Source organism: Melopsittacus undulatus, chromosome 4, assembly GCF_012275295.1.
Source record: "Melopsittacus undulatus isolate bMelUnd1 chromosome 4, bMelUnd1.mat.Z, whole genome shotgun sequence".
Classification (NCBI taxonomy): Eukaryota; Metazoa; Chordata; class Aves; order Psittaciformes; family Psittaculidae; genus Melopsittacus; species Melopsittacus undulatus.
The window spans coordinates 37,983,392-37,996,048 of record NC_047530.1 but is presented as its reverse complement, the minus strand read 5'-3'; the positions used below and the strand labels follow the sequence as shown (position 1 = coordinate 37,996,048).

The 12,657-nt window shown below is 35.9% G+C and overlaps 1 protein-coding gene across 1 annotated transcript in view; it reads right to left on the bottom strand.

The window, feature by feature from the left end:
* Positions 1-12,657, bottom strand: part of SLC25A21 (solute carrier family 25 member 21) — a 249,042-nt gene that overhangs the window by 19,806 nt on the left and 216,579 nt on the right. The window contains exons 4-5 of the mRNA XM_005148913.1: positions 7,576-7,642; positions 1,106-1,165 (exon numbers count right to left, since the gene is read on the bottom strand). Of these exons, the coding sequence (XP_005148970.1) occupies positions 1,106-1,165; positions 7,576-7,642 (127 nt within the window). The remainder of the gene's footprint in view (positions 1-1,105; positions 1,166-7,575; positions 7,643-12,657) is intronic.

Here is a 12,657-nt window from a genome sequence, read left to right as displayed (position 1 = left end):
CTTTTGGTCATGTTTCCACCATATTCTCCTCCAAAAAAGTGCTGGTGAACCATGGAATCTTAAACTCTATTATTTCCACTTGCTGGAGAACAAATGTCAGCTTTTCTATTTAAATCTAAGGATGAGAAGAGCCTGCTGAAAAATACAAGATAAAATAGGAGATACTGTAAACAATTATAGGGCCAGTGGAATAACCAAGAGGAAGAGGAAACTTGCTTTAAACTAGTTAATATGATTCCATGACCATTCACTCACTGCAATGGAAAACAGATGTAAATGGAAACAATACTGTGTGAAAGATACCTGAAATAAGTAAAACCTTTACAGCATAACCATAAAAATATAATTTACTACAGTTCTGATTCTATTTTCCTGAAAAATATATTTACTATTACTTAGACTCTTACACTACAGAAAGCAGTAATTCTTATAAAAATATTTTATTCAAAATGATAAAATAGCAGAATTAAGCTGTCTATATAAGAATGCATACAACATATGCAAACTGTATCTTAACATTAGAACATTTCTGTGTATATTTAAGTCCTTTTTTTTTATGTTCTTGAGATGAAATCCAAACTCCACTGATGTATACGAGCATTTTGTCATTCACTTCAAAGGAGGTAGCAGCTTCTTATACATAGTTGATATTTGTATTATAAAGTCTTTAGAATAAGACCGAGGTCTGTAGTTTTGTTATAGCTGCACTGAGCCTTGCAGAGTAGCACACTGAGGCTGAGATATCAAACTAGTCATCATCATATGAATAAACAAATACTGATAGTGTTCAACTTTTTTATCTAATTTGCAAGAATGAAGAATAGCAAACTGCATACAGACTCTTCCATGGTGACTGTCTCTATCCATATTATCAAATGTTATGACATTGTAGGGAATTACTTTGAAGACATTTGATATAAAAATTAATGTAACTATCATTTTGATAAATTCTGTTATCAGTGTTTTCAAAGTGAAAGTCTGTTCTGGAAGACTGTTGGTTGAACTGGCCCTTTTAATTCTGTGCTCCTTCTATAGGAGGAAATGAATGGTATAATTCAGTATACCCATATTAAATTAGAACATGAAGTTCTGTATCCATACATACCAGTCCTGGTGGTAATGATGCATATCCTAGTACCTTCTTGTACTGCTCAAAGGTGAAGAACTGTAAATAAAAGTTAGACAGAAATTGCATTGAAAAAAATTATGAGTTACTTATGCAAATTAGCAAAACCAAACTACAATGGAGCTTCAGGATACCTTGTATCCTGAGTAGCCATGTGCAGTTCTGCAAAATAAACATAAGCCACTTTTGTTTCACACTCTCTGTAGCAGTGTTAGATGTGCTTCATCAAATAATTAGACTTCTGATTTTATTAGTGTATCATGCATAATAGCAGCATAAGTGCAATTAAGTAATTTTTTTCTGTAAGAGTTCTCTTACAAAACATAGTTCACATTTTTAAATTATGAACTTTTCCTCTAGCATTAAACTTTCATATAGTGTTATAAATGTACTGGCAAATATAATTTCTCTCAAGAAATCATCCTCACATATTTAATATAATATACTGCAATCACTTTCACATTTCTCTGATACTAGTCTATTTCTCACCTGAGAGATGTAATTGGAGATTTTGAAGATGAAAAGTCTATAGATTTTTTGCAATATTTTACTGTCCACAAGCACATTTCTTTTAGTTTTTGCTCTTTACAAGTAAATCTTTCACCCAATTGTCTGCTTTCAGTAAGTGGTGCTCAGATGTTCTGAGCACCTGCAATTCCTTAGAGGATGAATTTTGAAAGCTGTACTTTTGGGTGTTTGAATTCCAAGAAAGAAATGAGAAGCTCAGTTTTATCTGCACTGACACAGAGAAAGGCAACCATTTGTAGAAGTCTTCATTTGCAACCTAACATTTCTTGCCACCCAAACCCATTAATTTTCAGGATACCTTTTGTGAAATCTAAAAATCAAAGCTTTTAAAATTAATGGATTTGTACTTCCAAGAAGAGTACTGAGGATAATGCTGACTGCACTGAGGTCAGTAAGAAGCTTCCTATTGATGCAGGCTGACAGATCTTCACTGTGTATTTCTTTGTCTCTGGACAGACAAGGTCTAAGATGCATCAGTTAAGGTCTGAGATGCATCAGTCAAGAAAGAGTATTTGTGACAATGTAGAAATTATTGGTAAGATTCCCTCTGAAATACAGCACACAATCCTGGCCACCTTTGTTCTAAAAAGATGACCTTAGACTACAGCATGTTCAAAACAGGGTTTTCAGGACCATAAGGAGAACTTAAAGATATTTCTTTTAAGAATGAAGACTGAAGGAGAATAAATGCTTGCCTTGTTTAGTTTAGCAAAACAGAGGCTGCAAGAGAATGAAAAAAAAGCTAAGCTATGTAACATAAAGTAATTGGGTATAAAAGTAACAGCTACTAATAAATAGAATGTGGCCTGAGATCTGATGCTTTCTTACAACCAAAGGTGTGGGGTCTTGAAACAGTCTTCCAATAAGAATAATGGAGGAAAAAATTTAACCACTTGTGAGAGTTTGATAAATTTATGAAGGAGATTACAGAATAGCAGAGGACTAGGTTTGCTGGCCTAAGAGAACCTTTTTAGCCTCAGTGCTTCTGTGAACAGCAAATCCCCCCAAACCTCATATTGTTTCAAATTAATGTTCTGAAAATACATTGCTGAAGCCACTGAAAGAGCACTTCAGGCTGATGCCACATAATAGAGTTCTGAGGGGAGTGAAAATGATTGCCTAGCATGATGAACGAGGACAGCAGAAAATCTTGTGGATTATAAAGAATAGATATCTGAATTACAGAGAAAACCAAAGGTACTGGACATGCTGTTTGTTCCACATAATTTTCACACATGGAACAACACAAGGCCCGTAACTACAGCTCACTGTGAGTCCCATAATCTGTCCAAGAAGTATTCATAATTTTACATGCAAAAGGGAAGTGGTGTTTTCACAGCATGTCCAGTATTACAGGGCTGAACAACAAAACCTTGTCACTGTTTCACCAAGACTGCACCAGTGCAGTTGGTTATCTACTAGAGCAAGAACTGTCACATCCCTGTATAGCAAAAAGAAATAATTAGAACCTCTGATTTTCTTGGCTACTTTCCAAAGTTGACCTGTAACACTTGATTAGTTTAGAGCAAGCTGATTCATATGAAGGCAGGATCCTCTGAATTCCGCTCCCACACATGAGGCTCTGACCCCTCCACACAGCACCTGCCCATGCATGTGACAATCAAACAGTTTCACCATGACAGGAAGGCAATGGGAAATGAGGTCAATGGAGATGTGGGAATTGTAAGAAACATAAGGGAATAGAGTTTTTCAGGCAAAACAGAAAGACTGGGTGACCTGTGCTGGGTCTCAGCCAAAGAAGACAAGCTCTGTCCCTCAGGCCTCAGTTACCCCACACCTATCGGAACAAAACAGCTTGTCCATAAACCACATGTAGAGGAACATGAATAATAAGCACCACATTGTCATTTTAACTTGTTTAGAATCCTATCCTATCGCAAAGCCAATAACACTTTTCAATCAAGAGTGGCTTCAAATGAAAAGTCAGTAGAATGGCAGCAAAACCATCAGAGAAATAAATGTTAACATGTTAATAATGCCACCAGATTTAAAGCAGGAAGGAATATGAATACATATTAAATTGTAAAACTGAAGGACTGATACTCTGGCCAGGGGATAGATACATTTTTATCCTCAGTAGGGATTCTTGTCTCATTTTGCAGAAAAGGTCCTAAAATCGGGGCCCTCCAAATAGTGTACAGATTGAACACTAGTCTGGCAAACACCCTGCAAACACATTTAAAAGTATTGTACTGGCCTTGCTAATAATGAGAATAGAGAGAAGTATTACTTAGACTGTAGGTCTATCTTTTTGGAAAACTGATGATATTTTATAGGTAAAAGGAAGTCTCTGGGAAAGTGTCAATTGTGAGTGTGTGAGTTACTTCACTGAACTAAATTAATTTCTTACTGTGATAAAGTTTGCTTTATTCTCTCTCCAGCATCCTTCTATCCATTGTTACCCTCCTAACCTTTAATGGAATTTCTGGTATTCCTTAATGTTTTCCATAATGTTACAGATCTGTAAAATGGTTGTAATAAAGGCAGAAATATATTACCTAGCAATTTTTTGGTCTTAAAAATGTTACCTTAAAAATCAATAGCTTCCTAGAGTCATAAATAAAATAGCTACTTAATAGTAACTATGATTTACATCATTTTAAAAAGAAAAGAAATAGTAGCAATAAAACTCAATGTAAACGTTGCTGGGTATACTAGTGTGGTTAGTATACATACAATTTTGCCAAGAAGTATCTAGCTATATCATATGGGTTTATATCATGTTTAAATAAAATGTTTTTAAAACCACAGCATATCTTGTCTTTGTCTTCACAGTTGTATTAACAGATTCCCACCAAAAAAATTATCTCAGAATAAATGTATTTAAAACATGCTTTTGTGTATATAATAAACAATATTGCCCATCTGGCAAAGATTCACTTTAATTCAAGTTACATAGAAAATAGCCAAAGTACTTACCAGATGTCTCAATAATTCTAAGGTAAAAATATATGCTTGAAACAAGATGTCTGGGAACACATGAACAATATGAATTTGCCCCAAAAGTTCATCTGTTAACCATTGTATTGGCATCATCACTTCCTTCCTCCAAGTTAAATCTAACATAAAGTTATAAACCTTGACTTTTCATCTTCCAGAAATACCAGGTTTCTTTTTAGAAGGGAAATAAAGAGAAAGAAAAACAGAAATAGCAAGATGGACATGAGAACATAGTTGACTACAAGTGAATATCTTCAACACTTTGTGAAATAACTGGGGCTAAATAACTTAATTTCAGTAGCTTTATTTTTATTTGCAAATATCCACATCAGATAAATTAAAATATTTCAGTAGTACAAACACTTTTCTTCTTGGTACAAAATCTCCCTTGTCCATAGCGTATACAATTTTATGAGATATAAAAGACACTATAAGTTGAAGTTTTCCAAAAAGTTCATTACAAACACAGCCCAAGGCTGCTGAAACCTAGAAATTGCTTCTCTACCTTTTGTATTTCTCAAGTCTCAAAACCACAAGCATGGACATAAGTGTCCTCTGGATCTCACAAATCAGTTTGTGACTTTGGCAGTGCACAAGGGATATCTTAGGACCTGTTAAAATCAGGAAAACTATTAGAAGAATAGAAGGTGGAGAGTGAACCAAAAGAAGCAGTGACTTTTCCATTGGAGTCACATACAAATAAGGTAAGTGGAAATTTGAGACAAGTTGGATTCTCTTCAGGTCAAAGCATGCATACAAACTCCACTTTAGAGGCTAGAAATTGTGCTGTCATATTGAATCTCACATTGAATCGCTTCAGTATCAAGGTGCTCAAAAGGACATTACTGTGCTGCCCTATTCTGTCACTGAGCTCTTCTAATGTAGAATATAGTTGATGTCTTAAGGAAACTTAAGGCTTTTTTCCTCCTGATTTCTTAGGAACAGCATAAAATCTAAAAGAGTGGTGTAAACAAAGAATTCAATGGTTTAATGAAAAAATACATTTAGCATTTAAACTTGATCTTCATGGAAGCAGAAACACTACGGAGCCCTCACAGAAATCCCATGAAGGGAGCACCAGTAAGACATTTAAGGACCTGTGAGCTTATGATGTACAAGAAGCTGAAAGAACCAAATCTATTTAGCCTGGAGACAAGAAGTCTGAGGGGATACAATTCCTGTCTTCCACCATCCAGAAGACAAAGATGGACTTTCTCAGAGATCCACAACAGAAGCATGAGAGGCAATGGGCAAAAGTTGCAACAGGGAATTTAGATTGAATGTGGGGCAAAATTCTTCACAGTGAAAGTAATTAAGTACTGGAGCAGAAGCACAGAGAGGCTGCGGTCTCCATCCTAGAAGATTTTCAGAACTCAACAAGATATCCAAACAACTTGATGTAACCATGATGTCATTGCTATTTGAATAGGAGGCTCATCAGAGGACCTCCAGAGATCCCTCCCAATTTAAATCTTCCTGTGATTCTAGTATTATGTTGAATAACATGTGGTTTAAAACAATTTAATCCATTTGAGTAAGATAAAGTTACTCAAGATTTTTGCATGACTCAGGTTGGTGGGAGAGAAATCCAACCTGGTTTTGTATTTTAATTGCATATATGCTGGTATCTAAAAAGCATAATCAGTTTTCGACCTGTTTCAAATGAAATGAAATGGAGAGACAAAGGAAATATCACAGTATGAAGAAAGCGAGTTATTATGAATCTTCTAAATATCATCTATCTAATCTTCTTCTGTTATGAAACAGAGCTTGAGTTTTCTTAGTTGTATTAAAAATTTTTTAGATAGGTGACATATGTCATTTGCATCTAAAATGGCAATGCAAACAAGAAGATGACATTACCAGAACTCCTTTAGGATTCTGTTACAAGGTCACATCCTGTCACTTTATACAAATATTATTCTTCTGCAAAAGAATTGGAATGTGCATGATTAATTGCAGACTAAGGACCAGAGTCATATGCAGCCTTTTTAGAAAGAAAGAAAAAAAAACCAACCCAAACCACCCCCCCCCCCCCCCCCAAAAAAAAGAGAGAAAGGAAAATCATGACTTTCTGTATAAAAACTGCTTTTAGATACATTGGTGCAGCTATGGGAAAGTTCAGAGTTCTGAAGTAAGACACAAAGAACCATTTTCTTGTAACACAATGATAGATTTAGAACTTTAAGATGAGGTGCTTAATTGCTACATTTTCATTAAAAAGATTGCATTACTTAACTGAAGAGATTGATGTATTGAATATTTTGCTTAGGAATGTGACTAAAATAATCCTACACAAGTCAACATAGAGGACAGTAAAAGAAAATCAGATCAACATTCAACAGCAAATGCACTTTGATAGGCTACTATCTATTTCAGATGTAAGAGAACTGGAGTAAAATGTTCTTTGCATGATTAAGAGTTACTTTATTCAATCTGTAAAACAGTGAAAGTATGAAGTAGAGTGCTCTTTGGAATACAAGAAAACTCTGGGCAGCACTTCAAATCTGTAGATATACTACTTCAAGTTACTGACTAAGTACTTATTAGGAGTGGCTTCATTAATGGCTTCTTGTGTTATTAAGCTATTCTTAGTTGTTTTGCAAGTAGCTAGGCATTTTCAGTAAAAAAAATGTCTAAACCAGAGTTAATTATAAGGCTAAAATATCATTGGAAGTATTTTATTAATTTTGATTGTATAAATTATTTGTATTTTTTTTAAGTAACATTATATATAGAAGTCAAACCAGCTTAGCATTTAGGCATTATTCTACACTTCATAATCGAACACAGTTATTATTGTGCTATCAACAGGAAAGTTTTCCCCCAGTAAAAATCAGAGGATTAATATGACAAATAAATTCAAGATTCTAATGTCGATCAGTGGGGGAGGAATAAAATGTTTTACAGATGACACTGTCCCTACTCATATTTTTAAGACAGAAGTATGGAGTTTTTACCTTCACTGCCCTTTTGGGTGTCTCAGCCAAGATGGGAGGAAATATTCCTTTGTAGAAGCCAAGCAATCTAGGGAAGAAAAAATAAATTACTTTTGCATGGATAAACAACATATCATTACCATACTACCAATTCTATTTTCACTTTTGAGTAAAGCAACTGAGCTTTCAGCATTTCCAAGCATACAGACAAATAACAATTCTCTTTGTTTATTTGCTAAATAAGTAATGTGCTACCAATTCTATTATCTTTTGTGAGATATCAAAGAACCAGCAATGAACAAGTAAAAATTCAATATTTTTTTTTCCCCGAATAGACAAGAAATTGTATTTAAAGGAAGAGGAACAGTTTTGACAGCTAAGGGAAAGTATTACTTAATTTTTTAAATTTCCTTGATGTAGCAGTGATAACATTAAAATCTGAAGTCATACAGTACAGACTTGGCAAACACTGCAGCTTCAGTAAGTTACATACAAAAAACCTGCTTGCTTATTTTTAGACACTAGATTAAGATATCTTTTAAAGTTCAGTTTTAAATATGCCTCAAAATAGATGAAGGTGTTTTATTTTTTTTCAGCATACTTTTAACACAAGTTATCTATTAACAAAATAATAGAATGCACATATTTCATCTTGGAAAAAAAAATTAGGCAGTATCTTGCCACTGTACTCATTCAAGTCTTTGACACTTTTTTACCTGGTTCCATAAACAACGAAGGACTTTACAATAGCTGCTGACTTTTAGCTAGCCTGAAGCCAAAAATATGCTTTGTGTTGCATCATCTAAGTTTTATATACATATATATGTACGTATATATATATAGTCTGCTACAAGCACAGCAACATACATGGCATTTGCAGGCAGCCTGAACTCTGCTTACAAGGGCAATGAAGATGCATAAAGATGGGTCTTGGTAATGCTTTAAATGACAGGTAGTTCTCAAAATCCCAGGATGAGGTGAAAGTAGACATAGTTCTTGTCTGTTAGGTCTCCACATTAACCTAGGCAATGCATGGGGAGAGGCACCTAACGCAATCAATAAAAAGCTGCCTTGCCAGCCAACAAGGGTATATCTTACGTCTTATCCATCCTCAGAATTCATACACTTCTTTCAGGACTGTAAGATGATTCTGTCAACAGAAGAAATAACTTCTTAAAGCAAAGTGTTTATCTCTTCTTAAAATGCTGAAAAGTGGTGATGTCAAGATGTGGTGATTCACCTTTCTAAAACAGCTTATTACCTGGAATATTTTTGCAGGACGTGGAAGAGTCATCAGATTCTCAGATTGAATGTGAGGCATCAACATCAACAGATTCTTCTATAATTATCTTGTGCATGTCAAAAAAAACCCCAATTTAATTCACATTCCCCAGGGGAATGTAAAATAACACAAATGCTATACCATTTTTTCCACCCTTCTTCTAACACTTCTCTGAGTTATCTTCTTAAGCTGCTTCAATATATACAAAATAAATTAGCCTTTATAAGATGCTCCAGAGTGCGAATATCACTTATCCTTCCTTTCAAGCAAGCAAATTTTGAATTCCAGTCCATGATAAAAGGAGACTTTGAGCACTTTATATAATGATGTTTTCATGACAAAACACCGAAAGTCCTTGGGTAGGAGGAGATTTCAGGAGTTCAGTTGAGTTGTTAGTTGTCTGAATTTCCTCAAAGTTTCACTTTCCAAACGTAAATATATATACATACATATGTACATACATCTGTATCTATCCTTATAGATATGGATATAACTATCAATATCTATAGATATGGATATAGCAATATAGATATACTGGATCCAGTCTTAGTCTTTAATGGTTCATACACGTTCAAAGTATATTTCTGCTGATTCAACAAGCTACTGAAATGCTGAATAACTTTAAGCATGTGATTCATAGAGTTTCATGTGAGTTCAAACTGAAACTGATGTCCAAGTAGGGTCAGCTACAAGAACACAGATCCCTATAAACACTTCCTTCTTTCCAGGTCAATCTAAACCACTGCAAGCATATCTACAACAGCCATCCCCTTTGGAATTTCTAGTACTCTGACATTACTGTAATTGGGAAATAGGTGCTCCACTGCTCTACTTGTAAGTTTAGCTCTGACTACAAAAAAGTGAGACCCAAACTTGGCCCAAGATTTCCTCATTAGAAAGAGATGCATAAGCAGAAAGATATGCAGTGTAAAGCAACAATTCAGTTCTACAACACCCAGCAGCATTGCTTAGCTTTAAACAGCAGTACAGGTTGCTTCTCCAGCATGTGTACTCTCATGTATGCAGCTATTGAATATATAAACCTTGTAACATTGCCATGGGCTCTGAGGATCTACAGGGGAAACTTTGTGGAAAGAATGTGGAGGGGAAGGGTATATCAGGAATTTGAGCAACATATCTGCCATCTCAGCAATCCTGTGAGGCAGGTAATCACTTTTAAAGAGTAAGCCACCATTCTATCACACCTTGGTGTTGAAATACCAGAGATTCAGACAATCAGCAGGCCAGGTGGTGGACTGTTTGAAAATTTTAGAGAAATGGGAACTGGAAATATGAGAAGCAATTATCCATTGCTCCTGAATCACAGAAGGGTTGAGGTTCGAAGGAAACTCTGGAGATCATCTGGTCCAAGCCCCTGATCAAGTAGGGCCATCTAGAGCTGCTTGTCCAGGACCACCTCTAGACAGCTTTTGAATCTCCAAGGAAGGAGATCTCTGTGGCACTGCTTGATCACCCTCACAGTAAAAACGTGTTTTCTGATGTTCAAATGGATCCCCCACCACGTCCCAGTGCGACAACCTGCTCATTCTTCCTGGTCAGGTGACCCATAGTAGACATCCCCTACAAAGTCACCATTATTGGTCTGCTCTTTAATCCTTACCCATAAACTCTCATTATTCACCTTCAGACAGAACTCCATGCACTCCAGCTGCTCTCTCCCATAAACGGCAGCTCCCCTTCCTTGTCTTCCCAGCCTGTCCTTCCTAAAGAGTCTGTATTCCTCCACTGTACTGCACTCCAGTTATATGAGCCATCCACTGCATATCTGGAGTTTCAACAAGATCCTACTGCTGCAGGTCTCCACATACTACTGCACACAGTTTAGCCCCATACTGTGTGCCTTAGTGTGCAGGCACTTCAGAGAGACTTCCTTGCTTACATGCAAATGCTTGAAATGATGCCACTTAAGTCCTGTTTTGTTAATTTTTGTGTTCTTGTTTACATCATCGCAGGTGCTTTGCTTGTCAGCCTGTCCATTGCTCCCTCAGAGCTGTGGTAACTCTCTCCATCCCTTGTGGTTCCTGGTTTAAAGCTCCCTTTATCAGGTTAGCCACCCTGCGGCAAAGATACCTATACAAAAATATTACTGTGCATGTCATGTCAAGCTGATCTGTTTGTTGCAGCTGTAAGTCAACACTGAATATTTTCTGCTGGAGGAATCTTTACTGTGAAACAGGAGAATCTGCAGAGCTCAGCAACTATATTCATCTCTCTGTGAAACCTTACAGTTTTAAGAGATCTGTAACTGGGTTTCACCACTTTACTCCTTTCTTCTGTGGAGGCAAATCTCATCATGAAAAACAGACAAGAAGGAGTTAAGGTCTATTGCTATGGAACACATTAAGCTTAGAAATCTAAAAACACATGAAAACTTTGAGGATATACATCCATATATGCAATATGTAATTCAGTAAACATGGTAAGAACTAGCTCAGTATTTAATTATGAACTGTGGTTTAGTTTTTTTTTTTCTTCCTCATTTGAAATAGAAACAGAAAAACAGTTAGAAAGTTCAGCCAGTGAGATGAAAGGAATAAAGGGAAGGAGGAAGTAGATGACAATCCCATCTCAACACTGACTATTGTCAACTGACTATTTTTTGCATAAAGCTTAGTCTCTTTTAGAACCTCCTGTGCCTGAGGTGGAGGACAAGCAGCTGCCCCAACTTTTCCAAATAATGCTTTACAGGTTGTGCCCATCAAAGATACAATTATTTGAAATCTTTGCAAAATGAGCTATTTGCTTAATTTAAAAAAAACTAGCATGATAGTAACAAAAATGGGAATGGCCTTGTCACATACAGCAGTCTTACACTTCTCTTATCCTTGGTCAATAACACTGAGTTAGCCTACTTGCACACAGTGTATAAAGCTTTTCAAAGTCAGCTGGTGAATGGTGATGACATTTCACATTTGAAAGATATTATCACCTGGATTCAGTCCTTCCATCAGAAAACCTGTGTTCACAAAAAAATCACAGCACAGCAGCAGCAATCACTGCAGCGTGTGATAGAAGAGAAGGGACGTGACATCATATCCCTAGCTATAGACACTGGAAAGAACAAGTAAATCTCTAACAGAAACACAACTACATCTTATTTTGTTTCAGCATTAAGGGTCTAAATGAACATCACCATTCAATTGTATTCTGGGCAACAGCCCAAACTCATCTTCGCAGCAGTTGATTTTGAAACATTACAGTCAATCATATCTTCTCAATTTGTTCTTCCAGGCTTTCGCTATCCTTCTGGTTTCCATTTCTTGTTTGGAAGCCTTGAGTCATTCACCCTGGCAAGATGACCAACCTAAATCAGTTATTTTCTTCGAATTATACTGAAATTGGGATCTTGCTTAGTTTGTTGTTTTCTTCCTCTGTCTTTCACATAATTTTCCCTTTAAGGATTTAATAAAGCTGATTGAAGGCATGAGCACAATATTTCCTTTCTTCTGTTGCTGTCAAATCCAAGTCTCTTACCCACATTGTTGTATAATTGAAACAAAACCCCTCTTAGGTCCAATTCTGCTTTCATTACCTCTGCATTATCCCAAGTATAAAAAAAGGACCTGGATTTCATGACAACATCAGTTACATTAGACGAGTATGTGACTTTCTGATTTTACATAATGTTTTACTTCAAAAAAGGGAAGTGATTTTCAAGACATGCTTGGTAAAAGGGTAGGTGTTCTTCAGAAGAGGAAGTATATGCGTCTTGGTAATAAAATTTGCTTAGAGTTTCATTTACACCAGCAAAGGTATATTTTTATTTCATGGTAGCATGTTGTGAATCTATTACTAAAATA